Source organism: Apodemus sylvaticus, chromosome 5 (genome assembly GCF_947179515.1).
Source record: "Apodemus sylvaticus chromosome 5, mApoSyl1.1, whole genome shotgun sequence".
In the NCBI taxonomy this organism is placed as follows: Eukaryota; Metazoa; Chordata; class Mammalia; order Rodentia; family Muridae; genus Apodemus; species Apodemus sylvaticus.
Window position 1 is genome coordinate 4,169,771 of NC_067476.1, and position 20,083 is coordinate 4,189,853.

The following is a 20,083-nucleotide window of genomic DNA, read 5'->3' on the forward strand; positions in this document are numbered from 1 at the left end:
TGGGACGACTGAGACCTGTAAAGACCTTAAGTTATGAATGTCATGAGGCAGTCTCTAGATCTTTCCAGTCTCTTGAAGATTCCACAGAGTTTGGGAGCCTATTGGGGAGACTGTATTTGTATACGCTGAGGATGAAAGTAGTCGTCCAGACTAGGACCCTCTCCCTAATGGGCCCCTGGTAAAAAAAGCAGTCACAGGCACAACACTCATCCTGCTTTATTGCCAAGTCTTGCAGGACGTGAAGGGTCTTCCTGTTGCTGCCAGCATGGCTAATGGCTGGAACCTATTCCAGAGGGCTCCAGCTGAGCCTTCCTGGTGGGCAGGCTCCCCTGCCCAGGGCAGGAAACGGCTGATGCTCCTGACAATGGCTGCTCCTGATGTCCAGCACTGCTTTGGCATTGAGCAGAAACCTGGGCCCCAAGGCCCTGGAGGCTGGGCAGTCAGCTAGGAAACAACACAACAGCTGTGACAACGGCAGAAGCGAGGGCAGTGGCAGCAGGAGCAGCAAGGGCAGCAGCAGCAGTGGTGGGCGATGTCGTCACCACGCCCCACAGGCGGCAGGCCGGCGTAGGTCAGTCCTGACGGACGTTGCCCACTGCTATAGGGGTCGCAGGGCGAGTGCCAGGTCTGCTGGCTCTGCTCAGGAGCCGCACCCTTGATGCCCTTGATACCTTTGGGCCCCGAGGCTTCCGTAGTTTGTAGGAGGCTCACTGGTTCTGGCGTACTGGTTCCTGAAGGCAGAGGCTGAGTCTCAGAGGAGGAAGATGAGGAAGGAACCTCCTCTAACTGCTGCCCCAGGTCAGACCGCAGCTGAGCCCGAGGGATGCTGATGTGGGCGTACGGATTCTTCACAAGCATCTCATGGGGGTCCATGGCTCAGGCTGCAGGGGTGAGCAGAGAAACATATGGGCTCAGGGAAGAGAAAAGCTGCTTCTTGAGATCTCGTAGCTTAAAAAGACCCCCATTTAAGAGGAGTCTGCTCTGTGGAGAGCCATATCCCTAAGGCATCTATGTGCAGACGTGGAGACATCAGAATGTGTGCAAGGCCCGTGCGTATTGGAGGCAGGCCCAGGTACCCAGTAACCACTCTCTAAGTATCCAAGAAATGCTCCAGGATGCAGCTGGGGGCAGGGACAAAAGGCCAGGAGGCACTGGTGAGCATCCAAGGGCGAGCAGGGGCTGCCCAGGAGGACCTGCAGGTACAGGTCAGCATCTAGAGGAGGACTCACCTGCGGCAAGCAGCAGCAGTCTGTCTCTGTGGTCCTCCAGCTCCAGGTCCCAGTGCCTGAGGAGAGCTACCAGCAAGTGCCTTTTCCCTTCCAGAGAGGGGTGGGGCTGTGGGGCGGAGCTCAAAGATGGGGTTCCCAAGATCCTAAGAGGCCTCAACAACTAGAGCACAGCAGCCAGTCACCCCTCATTCCCAGATGGGTGGAGGCCAATGTTTGGGCTTTAAGGGGCATTTGCCAATCTGGGGTGACTCAATCACGATTCATCTGAGTATGCCCTACCTCCTTGGGTCATGGCCCCAGAAGGGAAGTGGAGGCAGGCCTTCAGATTCTGGGGTCTTCAGACGTGCTGGGGTTACCCAGACATTATGCACATCTCTTTTGCCACCGTTCTGAGTTTCTCCTTGCCACCAACTGTACATACCCAGCATGTACTGAGACATTTGAGCGTATATGACAATTAAAACTATTTGCAGGATTTCCATTTTATAATAATAATAATAAAATAATAATAAAGTTTGACACAACTTCGCAGATATACTGTACTTATCTTTACAGTTGGTGACCTGACCTTCAGACACAAGTGGCATTTTCAGCTCCTTTTTTGTGTTGCTGAGTTGGGGTGAATACCCCCTGCCCCCAGCACCCATTCTTGGTCCTGGCATCCTTCTGCTTTTTCAGCTTCATCTCCTTGCCCTTAGGGGACACGAAGAATAACAGTGGGGCTAGGGTTGAGACAACAGTGGGCTCCCCTGGGTCTACAACCAGTGGGACTGGCCCAGACGCCAGTCTGGAAAACACCAGGAAGGACATGAAGGACAGGGCCTGCAAGCCAGGGTGACTGAGTAAGCCTGCGGAGAGCCAGTCAGTCGGGTGGAGACAAGAGTCCTAGCAACTCAGCAAGTAGAAGGGAATGGGTCTGGGGGAAACATGCTTAAGAAAGGTGAAAACCAGAGCTCACTGCATAAGCTCCCTTAATCTTGCTCATCTCCCCCTTTAGACTCCGCCCCTAGCCGAGAGCATGCGTAAACCCGGCGGATGCCCAGTGGAAACTTAATTCCCCAGAAGCCTTCGCGCTCCAGAGTTTCCTAAGGACCGGGTTTGGACGGATCCTTGGCTCCCTCAGCTTGGAACAGCGTGGAGTTGAGGGAACCTTATTTTCCTATGGGGCGTGGCTTCGTTTTACGGGGCGGGACCCTCGGCGGAGGGTGGGGCGGTAGGCGGCCTTGCGCGCATGCTGAGTGCGTGGGTGAGCCGAGCCCTCCCAGGAAGGGTGGGCTCATTCTTTCTCTGGCCACTGCTATTTGAATTGCCCAGCATCATGCCAGGTTCCCACGAAACGCCTCCCCTCTGCACCTCAGCATGCGACCCCTCCTCTCACATTGTCTTGCGGAAGGAGCCCTGAAGTGGGCCAGTGGTTCCACAGAACTGTAAAGTCTGGCCCAGCCTTGGCTCTCCAGGAACACTGTTCCATTGGTCCAGTTGTACAGAAAGGGGCTGTAGCCTGAAGAAAACCTACTTTTTCCAGGGTCAGGCATAGGGCTCAGTGTTGGTCACATGTATGGTGGCCATGAGAGGATAGTGAATGGCATTCTGAACATATAAACACCTGGTCATCGGTGCGTCTTTGGTCCTTTCCTTAAGGAGCCCCCCCCCCGCCCCTCGCCAGGCAAAGCTGTAGTCCAGGTAGAAGAGGACCAGGGAAAAGGAGGAGGGGGAGGAGGAGGAGGAGGAGGAGGAGGAGGAGGAGGAGGAGAGGAATGGGGCCTCTGCTGGGTGGGGCCAGTTAGTCCATAACTGTGAGACAGAAGCACATGCTGACCTGATGAGATCCAAGAAAGGCTACCCCACCCTAGGCAGGTGAGTGTGAGCAGTGCCCTCCACCCTACATGCGGACTGCCAGCCTATCAGGTATTTCCAACTCTCCACCTTCTGAACCTCTTGTGACTGCCCCAGCTCCCTCTGTCCACTCTTCCGGTATCCATTCAAACCCTTGTCCCCTTTGCTGTCCCATCTCCCTCTTTGACGAATCCTCGTGCAGTATGGATACGTCAGTGAGCTGGAAAACTCCCGGCGTTCACACAGGGGGTGTGTCGGGGTCTGGAGTGAAAGGACCCTGCCCTTTCAGAGCTCGAAAGGTAGCAGAAACTCAAGTGGAATGCTGGATCCCCTACTCGGGCGGGCATTGTGAAGCTCAAAATGAGGGAGTAAAACGTAAAGGTTTTGGCCCCTCCGGGGGTCAGCCAAGAGGAAAGGGAATGTTGGCTGCACCGGGATTCGGACCAGCTGGTAGCTAGCTGGGAGATCGACTCTGGGAGCCGACGCCAGGCCAGGCGTGGATCGAGGGGCGGCTAGGAGACTGGCCCCGCCCCGTGGACCCCGCGCGGGTCCCCAGACGGGGGGTGGCGCTGCGGGCGCGGGCGGGCGCCGCGCGCACTGCGGTCCCCGCGCCTCCGCCGCAGAACGCGCCACGCTCCGCACGCACCTGCCGCCGCCGCCGTCGCCTCTGTCGCCACCACCGCGCCGAGCCTTGCGTCCAGCACCAGCGCTCGCGCCCCTGGGTGCCGCCTGCGCCCGCCATCACCCAAGGTCTCCACTGGAGCCGCGGGAGCTATCAGAGCCACTAGAGCAGGAGAGCCAAGGTGTGAGCGCCGCATCCGGGCCTGCCTTTGAGACAACCTCTGCTGCGGCGGCGGCGGCGGCGGCGCAGCCGGGGAACGCCAGGCTGGGGCAGGTGAGCTGGAGTGTGGGGGGGTGGTGTTAGGGGGATCGGGCGGGGGCCAGACACATCATCCCTTTCCATTTTTATAGAGTCAATCCTCCGGACAGTGAGTCTGGTTTTGGATAGTATACTGGGGAGGGGGTTGCGTTCAGAGTTCCGTGGAGACTTGGATCCCACGGATGAGGTCAGGGTCAGAGGTCGGGCACCCTGTCCTTTGTGCAGGATGGAGGCGAGGGAGAGAGCGAGGTGGGCCCCGTGCTGCCCTCACGCTATCTCTCACCCGCAGCTCGGGCCTGGTGCAGGCCTCTCCATTGCTGTTGCCGCGGAGCCTGCAGCCCAGGTCCTCCGGCAGCCAGGGATCAGGCTAGCTGCCTTCCCTGGGCGCCCTGTCCTGGAGCCATGGGGCCCACGTAGCCCCTGCCTGCCCAGATGTCCCGGCCCAGGGACTGCTGACCTCTGCTACAGGAGGAGGCCCCTCCACGCCCCCTTGCCAGCTTCAGCAGACAGAGACCCTGGGTGAGCCTCACAGCCCAAAACAGCCTCCCATACCCCCTTGTCCCCGCCTGCTTCCCCCTCCCCCTCCTCTTCCTCCTCCTCTTCGGACTGAACCAGATAAGCCATTGTGGCCACTGGGAGGGGGGCTGCCCTCCAAGCTATCACCGGCTGCCCCTTGCAGTCCACAGAGCAACCGTGGTCCTCACCAGGCCTGGCAGGACCAGGATGCAGCCCCTTCTCTTCCCCCAAGGCCCCACCCAACACCCCCACCTGTGCCAACGTCCAGTCTGACTGTAGAGAGCCGAATGCCAGCTGACCCTGGGCCTGAGGTGGGCAGTGGATGGCCAGGCCTCCTCATGTCCTGCCTGAAAGGCCCCCATGTCATCCTCAAAATGGAGGCCATGAAGATTGTCCACCCTGAGAAGTTCCCGGAGCCCCAGGCGGCCACCCCCTGCTTCCCACCGGTACCCAGGCCCACTCCCACTCTGGCCCCCAAGCGTGCTTGGCCCTCAGATACAGAGATCATTGTCAACCAGGCATGTGGGGGGGACATGCCTACCTTGGAAGGAGCCTCCCACACTCCACCTTTGCCAAGGCGGCCCCGCAAGGGCAGTTCTGAGTTGGGCTTCCCTAGGGTGGCACCAGTGGATGAGGTCATTGTAAATCAGTATGTGATTCGACCTGGCCCACCAGCCTCTGCACCTTCATCATCTGGGCCAGTGATAGCAGGTGAGCCCCTGGAATGTCCCACCTGTGGGCACACATACAACGTCACTCAACGGCGGCCCCGAGTGCTGTCTTGCCTGCACTCGGTGTGTGAGCAGTGCCTGCAGATTCTTTACGAGTCTTGCCCTAAGTACAAGTTCATCTCCTGTCCCACCTGCCACCGTGAGACTGTGCTCTTCACTGACTATGGCCTGGCTGCACTGGCTGTCAACACATCCATCCTGAGCCGTTTGCCACCTGAAGCCCTGACTGCCCCATCTGGTGGCCAGTGGGGGGGTGAATCTGAAGGCAGCTGCTACCAGACCTTCCGGCAGTACTGTGGGGCTGCATGCACCTGCCATGTGCGGAACCCACTGTCTGCCTGTTCCATCATGTAGTATCCACCTGCCCACTGCTGCCTGCAGGCCCTTGCTCGCTGCTTCTTCAGGGAACTGGCTTTGTCCTGTTGCCCGCTGACCCTTTCTTGCCCACTGTGGCTTCTGGCCCTACCCTGCGTGGCATTGTCGCTGCAGCCAACTTTGCCATTAAAACTCTTTGCCAAAGTTTGCACTTGTTCATTGATTGAAGCTAACTTCTGTGGGCTCTGCCCATGCCTGGGCCTAGGGTAGGTTCCCAAGGCTACAGTCCAAACATGGTCTAACCAGGAGCTGCCAGAGAGTGACCAGCTCTATTCAAGGTCTCTGCTTGTTGAAGGCCAAGCTGGACAGCTGGACCGAGTGTGCTGCTCAGGAGGTCTAGGACTGGCTGTCAACATACTGGTTCATGGGGATGTGGCCCAGCGAGGCAGACAGAACTTCTGTGTGTGGTGAAGCTCATTAGCAGTCCCAGCACACTGGAAGCTAAGGCAGGATTGTAAAATCAGCATGGGCTGCACAGAGAGATCCCGTCCAAAAAAAAAAGTCCCTTTCTTCTGGCCAAGGACGTATGGAGATAGCCTTTGGACACATATGTAGAGGCTAACAGCTGGCTAAGATGGACCCAGCAGTCTTTGAAATGATCAGCCGTGACTGGAACAGGTACAGTTGAAGGGTGGAGAGTGCCTGGATGGCAGAGATGGAGTAATAATGAGGGCTGTGGTAATGATAGCAACAGGAACGACTGTTTATTGAGAGCCTTTTTGTTTATTTTTGTTTTTTTGAGACAGGGTTTCTCTGTATACCCCTGGCTGTCCTGGAACTCACTCTGTACACCAGGCAGGCTTTGAACTCAGAAATCTGCCTGCCTCTGCCTCCCAAGAGTGGCACCACTGCCTGGCCTTTGAGAGCCTTTCTTACACTTGTTATACAGCACTCAGTCCGAAACATCACACCCTACATTGTGTCCCCCAGGAACCATGAAATGAGCTTACGTTTGTCTGCATCTCCCGAGTGAGGGCTCCTGGTCCAGGGACATGAACTGCAGAGTCAGTTAGGAACAGAGCTGGACCTTGGGCATTTGGAGGCTTCAGGGTGTGGATGGACCCTTGCAATACAAGGGCAATATTGATCCCAGCTGCTCTGGGCTACCTTCTCTGGTGAGAGAATCTTAGGTTGGATGGGGAGCTTCTGAAGGCTGGTTTGTGTAGTTATTGTGGCTGCTGCCACTGCTGTCAGGGACACACACCAGCTTCCGTCTGGAGCAAGTGAGTGTCTCTGCAGCCCTTTCCTTCTCCAATAAACACATCTCATGATAAACAGAATCACTGCTAAGATCACACATTTGTGTCCACCCTCACTAGTTGGATGCTGAGCTGGAGGTATAGCCCAGCTTCTGGGTGTGGCCAGTGAAGTGCCTGTCCACAGCAAGCACATCCGGTTCTTTTCACAGCTCTTCCTGCCAGGCCAAGCTCCTTCAGAGGCTGTCCTTGTGTCCTTGGCTTTAGCCAGTACCTAGGCTGCACGGGTCTGTAGACAGTCTGGCTGGCTCAGGCTCTTAGGCATATCTGGTCTTGGTGATAACAAGTCTTTGCTGATTACCAGAATCTGAGCATGGACTTCAAAGCTTGGCCAACATTATGGGCTCTGCTTAGTGGTTGGAACGGTTGAGCAGCATGAAGAGCACCCCAAGTAACACGAGTGGCATGAAGATGACCACCAGCCCTAGCAGTTCAAGTACCAGGAGGCTCAGCAGTGACAAGCGGCGGGCACAGGGACCACGTTCCCGCAGTGTCCACAACCAGGAACCTAGGCTGGGAGGGCAGGGCAGGAAGGGGAGACAGCTCCGTCCTCCCACAGGCCCTGCCAGGAAGCGCAGCTGGTAGCGGTGCTCTAAGGGCCCCCAGGGCCAAGGGCCAGGATGCAGGGTTGTGATGGATGCAGTGGGCATTTGGCGCTGGGGTCCATCAGCTCGAAGCAGTTCCTCCTGCAGCTGACAGATCTCCCACTCTAGCATGGGTGTCTTCTGACGACACAGTGGACAGCATACTCGGCCCAGGTCAGCTCTGGGGGTCATGCCTAACAGCTGGTGCAGGCAGTCCACACATAGGCTGTGACCACAGTTGAGCAGGGTCAAGTGGTGCTCACTAGGCCCGTAAGGCTCAGCACAGATAGGACATTCCTCCTCCTCCTCCTCCACCTGCCCCTCACCTTCTTCCTGCTCCTCCATAATTGACTTCAAGGTCCAGGCACTGGATGGGTCTCTGGCCTCCAGTTCAGGTCTACTGTCTGGAGTTCCGGCACCCTGAGGGGCCCTGAGATCATCCTCTTCATCTGCTGGTAGCTGGCACAGTGGGTCCAAGAGCTCAGGAGCCAGAGAAACACCGGGTGAGCTAGTAGACACAGAGCTGGTGTCGTCAGGCCCCAGGGTAGACCCACCAGAACACAAGTCGGGATGTGAAGACTGTGACTCCAGGGTGACAAGAGGGACTGTTGCAGATATGAAGGTTAGTGTAGCCCTCAGGAGCCAGGCAGAGCGTGGCCTCTCCCTTTCACTGGAGCACAACCTCTAGATACACCTTTGGCTTACTGACCTCACTGGAAGTAAACTTCACTTAGGTCCCCGCAGCATGTCGACTCCTGGTATCTCAGGCTTAAGAGTGGTGCTTGCTAGGTCTGATCCCCGTTCCACAAGTTGACAGAGGTTCCCAGCTGTCCTGGGACCTGTCCGACTCCTCCAACAGGGTTTCCCTTTCCGGGGTGGAGGCCCCGCCCATGGGCAGGCCAACACAAGCCACACCCCCTTTACCTCAGCACTCTTCCAGTTCTTTGGAAAGAATGTGTATTGTGGCTCTTGACTGGGACTTCCAGATAGCTTTCTAAGCCCTCTCTGTCTGGCCACCAGAGAAGTGTCCTTAGCTTGGCTAAGCTGTCAGTTTAAGAACAGAGCCAAGACCTGCCCTCTAAGCACAAAGGGGACATTTACACATTAGAGATCCAGGTGTGGTGTGACTCAAGCATAGGTACTGGACAAGGAGGTACGTGTCCACAGCCTTGCTCATGCCCTGGAAGGGCTTTTGCCCACCTCTAGCAGATGCACAGAAGCCATGTCCTACCCACCATCCTCAAATCTAGAAGCAAAAAAGGGCGAAGTGAGTGGCTACCCAGGAAGCTTGCTCCTGTTTATGGACCTGAAGACGGACGGATTTGCCCATGCCCAGTGCTCAGGAGTCTTGGTCACTGGTGGCTTTTCAACTGAGCTGAGTTGCACAGGTGCTGTGGTATGAATGGGAAAAGCACGAGGTCAGAGGGGCAGCAGCCCTCACACAGCTGTATGCCCCTTGGAAGGCTTGGCAGGCCCTTGGTGGTATGGACTATAATGCAGATTTGGGGCAGAATGAAGGGGTCTGAGAGAAAAACCAGGAGTTCAGGTACACTGGGGCTGCTGGGGCTACATATAGGACACTGGGTTCCACTGAGTTTGGCTGTATACACGGACTGCCCTCCTGGTCAGCTCTAACCAGTGTTCTGGGATTAGAGGGCCAGAGGTAATGATGGGCGCTCTAGGCTCCAGCAGGCTCCGCAATGCAGCTGTTAGTGTGGGTGAGCTGGCAAGTGGCTCCTCAGGCCCAGGTCTCAGTCTGGAAGCGCAGTGTCTGCTGGAGCCTGGCAAGGTAGGCAGACGCATCTGCAGTGGAGAGTTGTCCTTCTTCTTGAAAAATGGACAGCAGAGCTTCCGAAACATCCGTAGGCATATATTTCGCATTGCTGGAGAGGCAGGCCTCAGAAAGCTCAGTGATCCTGGAGCTCCAATCCCACTCCTCCCCCGCCCCCCCACACTGCTAGGTTGGCTCACCCTGCTAGGTAGAAGTAGGCACCTCGGCCATCCAGCAGCTCCCAGACAAGTGCGCCCAGTTCCCGGAGCCGGTGCTGCACATACACCTTCTGTTCCTGCAGGTGTTAGAGGCTAAGTTTCGGCCATCCCAACTCAACTCCTGCCCTGTCTAACTTGAGTATACTCACCTGCTCCCGGGAGAAGGCTGTAACCAGGGTCAGGCAGCCCTTCTGCTCTAGCTTCTGCCATTCAGTCTGCCAGTAGAAGTCTTGATCCCGCTGGCGGCAGCCAAAGAACAAGAAGTTTCCTGGGGTACACAGGGTGGCCCTGTCTGGATGCAGGAACTCAGCGAGACCAGTCTCAGTGGTCGGGTCACACTGCCCTGGAACTCCTGTACTCACCAGTTTGGCCATGGGCCACTCGTTCTTGAATGGCTGCTCGGAATGGGGCCACACCAGTTCCAGGTCCCACCATGATAACGGGTGTGTCTGGTGTTTCTGGGAACACGAGGCTCCCAGGCCGTACCCACAGAGGTACCCGGACGGGTTCTGCTGCAGGAGGGAGATGGCACACAGGAGGTCAAAAGACAATGCTGAGGTGCTCACTGGGGCTTGAGCTCCTGTGGTAGAAGGACAGGAAGACAGGAGCTTGAGGCTATACTCTCTCCCAACCCCAGAACTATGGATTACCTTGCCCAGGGTTCAGGGATGCTAGCCAGGAGGAGCATAGGCCACGGCGGGGCTCCTTCAGTCGAGTCTGGTACTTTACCACAGCCACAAGGATCTGTAGCCTCCTGGGATGAGCCTATGGACACAGTGATGGTGGTACCCTGCTAAAGCACCTCTGCCTGCTAGCAACCCCAGGAGGGACAGTCCCTGGTAGAGAGACAGTCCCCATCTACAAGGGCCCTACCCAGTCCCAGCTTTCCCAGCCAGCCTTCAGTTCTACCCAGAGTCCCTCACCAGCAGGGAGGAAGCAATGGAGAAGGCCCGAGGGCGGATCCGAGGGATGAGGTCTAAAAGGTAGTCTGCAGGAATGGCACCCGCCGTGTGTGGGAAGTCACACAGCACCTGGATAAATGGAGTCTTATTGTGTGGTGGTGCACATACCACAGCTCCGTGGCCCGTACCCACCTGCCTGCCCACAGCCTACCTCCAAGATGGTTCTGCGGGGCCGATTACAGTACTCCCAGAGCTCTTCCTGACCTCTGGCAGAGCTGAATTCCAGCAGCTTCTCCCGTTCCAGTGCGTGTGGGGAGAGACAAGCCAGGAGCTCAAAGAAGGAGCGGCGGGGCACGCTGGCAATGTCCAAGTACTGTGACACAAGGTGCCACACAGTGCAGGGCTGAGGCAGCCCTGGTGGGTAAGGGACACCTGCAGGTGGCACGGAGGCTTTGTGGGTAGGGTCATTAGGTGGCACCTAGGTCCTCAGAGCTGGTGCATCTCCCATACTCACCTGGTTCCCGTGGCTTAAGTGTGAAAAACTGACTGGGGTCCAGGTGCAGCACTTGGCAGAACTGCTGGGCGTGGGCCTCCGAGTTAGAGGGCAGAATTAATACAACATCACCAGCAGCAAAACTGCATGAAAAAGTCACCAGAAACATGGGGATGGTGTGGAAAAGACAGAAGAGCTGAGAGGACAGAAGGGGGGGGGATGGGGTGGAGGGGGCAGGGGAGAAGGAATGAAAGGATTAAGGAGATGGAGGTGGGCTGGAGGGCTGGGGGTTGAGCTCCCTGAGCTGCCGGAAGCCCTACCTACTGCCTACCTTTTCCCTGATCATATCAGCTTCCTAGGAACACATGGGTACCCTGCCTGACTGCTTGAGGGCTTGGACTCCTTACCTGATATTTGAGTCTGTAATGTCAAACTCAATCAACCGAACATCCTGAAAGTGTTGGGGGCCAGTGACCCTCTGGTTGGTGATCACAGGTGCCAGGAAGGGCTGTAATTCCGATGGGGGTGTCTGAGGGGCTGAGCTGGCTATGTTCAGCTCCTCAGCCCCTATGCTGGGGACCTCCTGAAGAAACTGGAAGATGAACTTGGAGGGCAAGCTGTGGAAAGTGGAAGTATCAGTTGGGTGGCCTGGGGGGGGGGGATAAAACAGTTCGAAGTCCCTTAATATTCATATATGCAAGGTTCAGACTCACGGGACTCCATGAGGAATCTCAGGAATGTCGAGGGGTACTGGGTACATAACCATTATCTTCTCCCAAAGGTCTCCTACCCAGGGGTCAATGGCAGCATCAGGCCTAGGAAAGAGTACAGGCATTGCCCCTGTGGGCCAGAGCCAAGATGGGGTACCACAGAGGGACACTGACACCAACACTTACCCCAGCTCATGCTGGTCATCACCTAGACATGGGGGCAGGAGGGCACTGCCTCCTAGCTGCAGCAGTCTGCGATGTAGCTTCTTGGCCACAAAGTTGAACCTGTGGGTGGAGACAGCAAGGCAGGCCCAGAGTGTGGGTTAACCAACAGTATGGGGGGTAGTGTAGTCAACCTCTTGGGCAGAGTAAAGTAGTGTAGGACCTCCCTCAAGGGTGGTGCGCACTGGCAGCATTCTAGGAGGGGGAGGGGCTTCAGATGCAGGGGATGAGAGATTGGAGCAACAACTACAACCACAAATGGTAAGTCCCTTGATCTCAAGAAGCTGCCACGTAGAGGAGTCTCATTTATCAACCATATCTCTGAAGTGATCAAGACTCTGGATTCCCTGGCCAGGGCTCCACAGTTTCTATTGGACATGGGGTTGGGGTGGAGTGGAGAACAGATAACTTGGGTTTTTCTGTAAGAAGACTCCCCTCTTTGGCCTGCAAGGGACTCCCTGGTCCTTGCACCAGCTTGCCCTTGGGGAATCACATCCACAGTGGACTCCATCCTGCCTGCTCTGTGGATCCACGTAGTATCAGTAAGCACAGTCTCTAGCAGAGCAAGCCACACCACCACCATCTTCCTATTTTCTATTCTTTTTGGTTTAGTAAGAGCCAGTCCCCCTTTAAGAGTGCGTGGCAATCCTTCCATATTAGCTTTCTGAATGCTGGGATTGTAAGGGAGTGAGTCACCATGTTCAACTTCCATTTTCTGTTGTTTTTGTTTTTTAATTACTTATTTAATTAATTTTACATGAGTACACTGTAGCTGTCTTCAGACACATGAGAAGAGGGTACTGGGTCCCACTGCAGATGGTTGTGAGTCACCATGTGGTTGTTGGGAATTGAACTCAGGACTTTGGAAGTGCTGCCAGTGCTCTTGATCACTCTGAACCATCTCTCCAGCCCCATTTTCTGTCCTTTTATATCAAAAGTAACCAAGAATCCGGCCATGCACACAACAGTTTAGCGGCTGGCATGGCCTCAGTGCTGGATGACACTGGGCCCTGTGGAAACAAGTCTTAGGTATTAGATAACTGCTTACTTAGGAACACAACTGCCCACAAACCCTCACAGTGAGAACCCATGCGGTTGCCTAACAAGCTATCTGAAGGTAAGTGGCCCAACTCAGGGCTCTTTTCAAGTTGTCAATACTTTAGACTATGTTTGGAACATAGTGAGGAACAGGGACAGACTGGGGGTTGTAATATAATGCTAGGTGGTCCGAGCCTCACCATGAACTCCATGGTGGTACTCTGCCACTCTGTTCCTTCCCCAGAAGGTGGACCTCCTGTGCCAAGTCTTTATAAAGATTAGTGTGCCCACTAAGGAATATCTGTGGATAAGGTGGACAAGCCAACACAATGCAGGACCACATGGTCTACAGTGGATGGGCACCTGAAGTCCCTCCTGGTTGCCTGCCTTATTTCTTCTTTGACTTTAAAAACTGTCCCCATCTGGCCAGCAAGTCCACCCCTACTCACTTGGCATATGAGGAATCCCCGAGGCCTAGGACAGCAAAATCCATTTGACAGAGAGAGGTGGAGGGCAGGCTCTTCCGGAATATAAACCTCCAGAAGTTCTGTAGCCACAGGAAACTGTGTTAGGACCGCAGCTCAGGCCAGGTTTCTGTCTGAGGTCCCAGCAGGGAGAGGATAGTGTGGAAGGAAGCCCATTATGACCCAGAACTGTACACTGGACATCTTTCCTTCACATGGTACAAAATTACAGACCAGGAACCTGCACACAAAGAAAACTTATCCTAACTGTGTAAGTATTCCTCATATATGGCGACCTGTAGCTCAATGCCCCAAATAATTACCAGGGCAGCCTGATGTCCCCTTGCAGGATACTCAGTGGAGTATTCTTCCTATTCTGGTCTAGGGGCAAATTCACTCACCACCCTCAGCTGCTTCTCTATTACTGTAGTGGTGAACCAGCCAGTCCACCGCAGAAGGGATAGGCCAGCCATAAGTTCTCACTCAAGTCTTCTGGGTGAAAACAGGGAGCTGAGCTGTGCTGTGAGTCTCTGACGGTGTTGACACATTAATTTATGCCCTCAAACTCTGAGTTTATATTGGCCTTCCCAGTTTGCTGCCCTCTGGCTTGTCAGCCTTCAGGCCATGCTGTTTATTACCTCCAATAGTTAAACCCATCCTCTCTGGGTGCCCCTTTGCAAGCATGTGGTCACTGGCTCAGGCTGCAGTTTTGTCCTTCCATTATGTGACACTGATTATTTGCTTGTAGACAAGGTCTCTCTGTGTAGTCCTGGCTGTCCTGGAACTCTCTGTAGACTAGGCTAACCTTGAACTCAAGAGATCCACCTGCCTCCGGAGTGCTGGGATTAAAGGCTGTGCCACCACCGCCCAGCTGTGTGACACTGTTACTGTCCTTAGTAACTGCCTTCCTCCCCTTCTGTCCCTCCTCACATGGCCTGTTAAGTTCTGTTGACTGTTTTCTCCACGGTCCAATTCCTGGCTTACACTTGGGTGAACTGCTCAGCTATATCTTCCGATACTTTGCAGATTCTGTTCCCGCTTCCCTACCTGTCTGTCCTCCTTTGGTCCTGGTCTTAGTTTAGCAAGGCTGCATCCATACTGAAGTCTGGGCTCTGTTTGTCTTTGCCTTTCACTAGAGTCTTCACGCCTGCAGACATATTATTTGTTCATTCTCTCTCATTCTCTCTCCCTCTCCCTCCTACTCTCTCTCTGTCTCTCTCTTACCTATTTGTATTGAATTAAGAAGCTTCTGGAAAAGCTGATGGAAAAGCTCTGAGACATGCCTGTCACAGTAGATGTCACAGAATGGGATAAGCAGACACCCAGTTATTGGATTGTTTCCTATACTTCCTAATACTCTTTTGAAAAGACTATTAGGGCAAAGAGGCCAAGGCCAAGGCTTTCCTGTCCTGTAGACATGAGGAACCGTACTCCTGCATGTGTTTTGGGATGCTGGGTCTGTAGCCTCTTCAAAGGACTTCAGCTCTGGTTGTGATTGAGACAGTTAACTAACTGACTCCTGCTCCTATGTGGGCTGTCCACAGACCAGGATACCTCAAACCTGACGGAGGCCACTATTCCCTCACCTCCTTGTCCCTTTTTTATTTTTATTTTGAGACAAAATTTCACTCTGTAGCCCTGGCTGTCCTAGAACTCCCTTGAACCAGGCTGGCCTCAAACTTAGAGATCCACCTGTCTCTGACTCCAAGTGTGCCACCACTGCCTGACAAGTTGTTTATTTTGAGTCATGTTTTTGATTGACACTAGTTTTCTTCAGGCTTAGCCTCTGGAGGGCTGAGATTACAGGTGTACATATACCTATACCTATAGTGATCTATACCTAGCTGATAGAGTTTAACATGTAGATGAAGGCAGCCTTGAGCTCCTGATCCTACTTCATCTTCTCTAGTGCTGGAGATCATAGTGTCTGCCCCCCAAAGACTGCTCTCCTAAGCAATCACTACTGATCCTAGGGATGCCTCTCAAGCCTCCCATCCTCTCATTGACCTTGGGAAGGGGAACTCTTCCTGTGTTTTCTTTTTACACTGTACACTGTAGCCATCTTCAGACACCCCAGAAGAGGGCATCAGATCTCATTATAGATGGTTATGAGCCACCATGTGGTTGCTGGGATTTGAACTGAGGACCTTCAGAAGAGCAGTCAGTGCTACTGAGCAGCTACTAAGAACTATTCCTCTTCTCAGATCTATACAAAGAATGGCTCTCAAAGGCACCTCTCATACTCAACGTGCTTTGAAGGAAGCTATTTCTTTGCATGTTGGGACTCTTATACAGCAATGGAAAAAAGGACGAGGGTACACATTAGGCCAGCTTACCTTCATGTTGTCAGGAGGGTCTCCTTGGCCTGTGGTCGCACAAACAAATATCACCAGGGGCTCCCTAATGAGATCCGCCTCAAGGACAAGACACAGGTAGGTGTAAGGTCTCTGGCAGCCCTGATCAATGCCCTCCCTGCACCTCATGCCACCACCACCTTCACCTAGAGTAACAGACTAAAAGTGTTTGGACACTTATTCCCAGTGGCTACCGGGCCTTTTCTTTCTCAGGCTTCAGCCTAGTGCCTCCTTTCCCCCCCTAAATCCGCTTGGGCCCAAAGGGCCGCCTTCAAACGTCCTCCGTCCGAGGAGGGTCTCCGCCATAGAGCCCGAGCCTCACCACGGAGTAAGAGTCCAAAGACTGCACGCGGCAACCTAGCCGCCGGCGCCGGGCCTCGCGGCCCAGCCTCTCCGCCTCGTCCTGGGCAGTGCCAGTCTGGCTGCCGAAAAGCACCAGGAGCTGTGGAACCGGCATTATCGCACACGCCGGCCAGAACTGCACACCGCACTAACTTCCCCCTTCCGCTGTCAACAGGAAATGACGCGTTTCGGCTGCGCCGGGGGTGGGGCGAGGATAGCATCTCGACCTTACGGGCTTCTACTAGCGTCCGGTTCCGGGCCGGGGTTGGGGTCCTGAGGGCCGCGGAGCCCTAGGGCTGGCGTCCAAGCCAGGTTGGGCTGCTTGCTGCCTCGCGTGTGCAGCAGGCGGTCGCCTGGTCAGCGGTGGGAGGTGTCACAGCCCGGTGCCCCCGGCGGCCGGTATTAAACCGGCGCGATGTTATTCTCGCTGCGGGAGCTGGTGCAGTGGCTGGGCTTCGCCACCTTTGAGATATTCGTGCACCTGCTGGCCCTGTTGGTGTTCTCTGTCTTGTTGGCACTGCGAGTGGATGGCCTGGCTCCGGGCCTCTCCTGGTGGAACGTCTTTGTGCCCTTTTTCGCCGCGGACGGGCTCAGCACCTACTTCACCACCATTGTTTCCGTTCGTCTCTTCCAAGATGGGGAGAAGCGACTGGCTGTACTGCGCCTCTTCTGGGTTCTCACCGTCCTTAGTCTCAAATTTGTCTTTGAGATGCTGCTGTGCCAGAAGCTAGTGGAGCAGACTCGAGAGCTCTGGTTCGGCCTGATCACGTCTCCAGTCTTCATTCTCCTGCAGCTGCTCATGATCCGGGCTTGTCGCGTCAACTAGCCTGCAGTGGCTGGAAATGGAGCACTGCGCAGATGGAGCTCTGGACCTCCCAGTCCTGACCCTACTTGGTGCCACACTGGTGGAGCTTTGGTCAGAAATCATTGTCTATTTGTGCCCAGTTTATTGCCCAGTTTTCTTTATATCTAAGATCGTTTTCTCGAGCAAAACTTAAAATGAAGCCTCGTTTATTAAAACTTCTTTCCAGTTATTCATGCTCTGAATTGCCAGTCAATACTGAACTTTTCCAACATTTGGAGACTGCATATAAGTAAAATATCCTGATGGGCGCAGAGTATTTCCCATGGTGATGTACCCCCTTTATAAATCAGCTTGTTTACTAAATACCAGTGACCTCAGAGCACCCCTTCATCTGTCCAGGCCACACTTGTACGATTGATAATGTGAGAGGGCTAGCGTCCCTTATTCCTCTATTCTGCCAAAAACTAGCCTTTTGTTCATTCCACCTCACAGAGAGCAGACTGTTGAGAAAGAGCATGAATAGGACCCTGTATGGATATCTGCCATCTGAGAAAAAAATTCTGATCTCAAGGCATTGCTTGATGTCCTGGCACAACCTATTGCAGCTTCACAGACTTTCCCACCACCTCAAGGTGGTGGGAAATTAATATACTTGAGACACAGATCTAGGAAAGGACGCACGGACATTCGGAGCGGGTGCTCACGTGCTCATGGAAGCGGATACATATACAGCTGAAGTTTATTAGTTTAGGGTCTTTGAGTTTATGTCAGTCATGTGCCAAATGAGACCATTTGCTGATGGCAAAAAACGTTTCCTGGAATTAACAATATATACTTGGGCATCTCAATGTTTGCATCAGGTGAGTGCTAAGATGCTCCTCGCCACATGGACGGGGGTCACACATAGGGTTAGGGTTATTAGTGCACCATGGCTAGAGCACTTTGGATGTTAGACTATTTTTGGAAAATCCCAGTTTCTTGTTGTAGGAGATGGGTAACTTGCACTACTACCCACCCCAGCTAAAGACAAGGGGCTGTATTTTGTAGAGCATGTGACACCAAAGCTCTGACTTATTAGTGTTTAGCCATTGGTGAGCTCTGATGACAGTGCTGCAGAATTGAGATGACAAATGATCATCTGAGGCCAGGTCTGAGGACAGATTTCACATTTTTTAAAAATTGGGTGTTGTATAGCAAAGACTTGCCTCAAACTGGCTTTGTAATCAGTGATGACCTTTAACTTCCTGTTTTATGTAATTCTGGAAATCAAACCCAGGGCATCATACCATTACTACTGCTACTGCTGCTGCTGCTGCTGCTGCTGCTGCTGCTGCTACTACTACTATTACTGCTACTGAAACAGGAACTTACTATGTAACCTTGACTGGACTAGAACTCACTCTGTAGAACAGGCCTCTAATTCATAGAGGCTGGCCTTTGCCTCCCAAAAGCTAGAATTAAAGACATGCACCACCATATCTGACTTAGGCAACCATCCTATCAACCACATTATGGTTTATACATTTAAAAATTATTTCTGTGTATGTATGTGGCCTCGTGATATCAGGGAGCAAACTCAGGCAGCCTGGCCTGTTTGCAAGTGTTTCTACCCGCTGTGCCATCTCATAAGTTCTAAATTTTACATTTTAAAGGATTTAAAATAGGATGCCACACTGTTTCCTAGAGTGGCTGTAAAAAAGAGAAGGGACATTTGGTTATAACTTTGTTGATTGAGTGTTTACCTGTAATCTTATTTTGACAGGGGGTGGAGGCAGGAGGATCAAAACTACATTGTCATTGTTCGCAGCATAGCTGGAAGCTAGCCTGGGCTGTGAGACCCAGCCTGAGAGAGAGAAAGCAGGAGAGGAACAGGGAGACAGGAGAAAGTCTGAAGGAACATCAACAAAAGTTAATAGTTGATGGATAAAATGTGACCTGCAGAATACAGGGTTCCTCACTATGCTTAGCTTATGAGTGGGATCATTCTTCTGTTTTGTTTTTTGAGACATTGGTTCTCTGTGTAACAATGGTTCTGCCTGTTCTAGAACTCCTTTGTAGACCAGGCTGGCCTTAAGCTCACAGAGGTGCCTGTCTCTGCCTCTTCCTCTTTTTGTTTGTTTGTTTGTTTGTTTGTTTTTTGGAGACAGGGTTTCTCTGTGTAGCTCTGGCTGTCCTGGAACTCAGAAATCCACCTGCCTCTGCCTCCCAAGTGCTGGGATTAAAGGCGTGTGCCACCACCGCCAGGCTATGCCTCAGTCTCTTGAGTGCTGGGATTAAAGGCAAGAACCACCAGCAGCTGACTAGGTCTTTCTTTTACCAAAAAAAAAAAAAAAAAAAAGAAAGAAAAAAGAAAAGAAAAAGAAAGAAAGCCGGGTAGTGGGGTGCACGCCTTTAATCCCAGCACGTGGGAGGCAGAGGCAGGCGGATTTCTGAGTTTGAGGCCAACCTGGTCTACAGAGTGAGTTCCAGGATAGTCAGGGCTACACAGAGAAACCCTGTCTCGAAAAAACAAACAAACAAACAAACAAAAACCAACCAAACAAAAAAAAATAAAACAAAAAGAAAAAAAGGAAAGAAAGAAAGAAAGGGGGAAAAGAAAAGAAAAAAAATCTGTGTGACTGTGCAGCACACATGCAATGTCCATGGAGGCCAGAAGAGGGCATTGGAACGCCAGGACCAAGTTCCAGCCACCCAGGTGCTAGGGTCCAAATCCAGACCCTCCCTCTACAGAGCAGCATTTGTTCTTAACGCTTCACCAGTCCCTGGGCCATTTATTTTGGATGAAGAAGAGACTGTCCTGAGGATGTAAGACGGTTAGTAGTGTGCCTGGTCCTTACATACTGGATGTCTGTAGCAGCCTTCATTTGTAATAACCAGAAGTTCATCCTGACATTGCCATGTTTCCTTGTGTAAAAACTCCCTGTTGAGAATCACTAGGTTAATAACTTCATGTGGTTCTTCACAGAACAGGGATGCAGGTCTGTGCACAGCAACTTCTGTGTCCTCTGCTGGGAACAGTCATGTCACATGTCAAATGAGTCAAGGGGTGGCTTGTCTGGTTTGCCCCAGCTAGGAAAATATCTCTCTAATCCAGGATTGGGCTGGTTTTTTTTTTCCTCAAAGCAAGATACAAGCTGAACTTTGCTTGTAACATTTCTTAGATTATGTTTTGTGTGTTCCTGTTTTAGTAATTTGGAATTCTGAGTATAAAAGCCACGAGCCCTAGAAGTTTCCTTTGAAGTGATTTGAAGGGCTGAGGCTATAGCTCAGTAGCGAGTGCTGTGAACCCAATCTCTGATACTACCAAGGTTAAATAAGTGACTTCCAGAAAGCTGAAATTCAGTTTTATTGTTTTTT

The 20,083-nt window shown here is 53.1% G+C and overlaps 5 protein-coding genes across 7 annotated transcripts; 2 read left to right on the forward strand and 3 right to left on the reverse strand.

The window, feature by feature from the left end:
* Positions 1 to 221: 221 nt before the first annotated feature.
* Cysrt1 (cysteine rich tail 1) lies at positions 222 to 1,592 on the reverse strand. Its single transcript, XM_052181036.1, has 2 exons — positions 1,230 to 1,592; positions 222 to 881 (listed from the first exon to the last, which is right to left on the reverse strand). Exon 2 carries the CDS (start codon positions 871 to 873, stop codon positions 445 to 447), a length of 429 nt encoding a protein of 142 aa, XP_052036996.1. The 5' UTR covers positions 874 to 881; positions 1,230 to 1,592; the 3' UTR covers positions 222 to 444.
* A 1,474-nt stretch (positions 1,593 to 3,066) lies between these two features.
* Rnf208 (ring finger protein 208) lies at positions 3,067 to 5,703 on the forward strand. The gene is made up of 2 exons (XM_052181037.1): positions 3,067 to 3,960; positions 4,235 to 5,703. The coding sequence occupies exon 2, from the start codon at positions 4,749 to 4,751 to the stop codon at positions 5,544 to 5,546; it is 798 nt and encodes a 265-aa protein (XP_052036997.1). The 5' UTR covers positions 3,067 to 3,960; positions 4,235 to 4,748; the 3' UTR covers positions 5,547 to 5,703.
* A 567-nt stretch (positions 5,704 to 6,270) lies between these two features.
* On the reverse strand, positions 6,271 to 7,752 carry LOC127685048 (RING finger protein 225). The gene has a single exon (XM_052181806.1). It carries the CDS (start codon positions 7,750 to 7,752, stop codon positions 7,174 to 7,176), a length of 579 nt encoding a protein of 192 aa, XP_052037766.1. The 3' UTR covers positions 6,271 to 7,173.
* A 1,379-nt stretch (positions 7,753 to 9,131) lies between these two features.
* Ndor1 (NADPH dependent diflavin oxidoreductase 1) lies at positions 9,132 to 16,082 on the reverse strand. Of its 3 annotated transcripts, none has more exons than XM_052181804.1 (14): positions 15,902 to 16,082; positions 15,562 to 15,639; positions 13,211 to 13,308; positions 11,688 to 11,786; positions 11,505 to 11,606; positions 11,199 to 11,408; positions 10,813 to 10,934; positions 10,510 to 10,730; positions 10,320 to 10,427; positions 10,047 to 10,161; positions 9,759 to 9,905; positions 9,546 to 9,664; positions 9,379 to 9,473; positions 9,132 to 9,290 (listed from the first exon to the last, which is right to left on the reverse strand). In XM_052181804.1, the coding sequence occupies exons 1-14, from the start codon at positions 16,034 to 16,036 to the stop codon at positions 9,146 to 9,148; spliced, it is 1,794 nt and encodes a 597-aa protein (XP_052037764.1). In that variant the 5' UTR covers positions 16,037 to 16,082; the 3' UTR covers positions 9,132 to 9,145. The 3 variants fall into 3 exon arrangements, with proteins under 3 accessions (XP_052037764.1, XP_052037762.1, XP_052037765.1); XM_052181802.1 differs by having other exon boundaries at positions 9,759 to 9,908; XM_052181805.1 differs by lacking the exon at positions 15,902 to 16,082 and having other exon boundaries at positions 9,759 to 9,908; positions 13,211 to 13,359.
* A 42-nt stretch (positions 16,083 to 16,124) lies between these two features.
* Positions 16,125 to 16,955, forward strand: Tmem203 (transmembrane protein 203). Its single transcript, XM_052181807.1, has one exon. The coding sequence runs from the start codon at positions 16,337 to 16,339 to the stop codon at positions 16,745 to 16,747; it is 411 nt and encodes a 136-aa protein (XP_052037767.1). The 5' UTR covers positions 16,125 to 16,336; the 3' UTR covers positions 16,748 to 16,955.
* Positions 16,956 to 20,083: the final 3,128 nt, after the last annotated feature.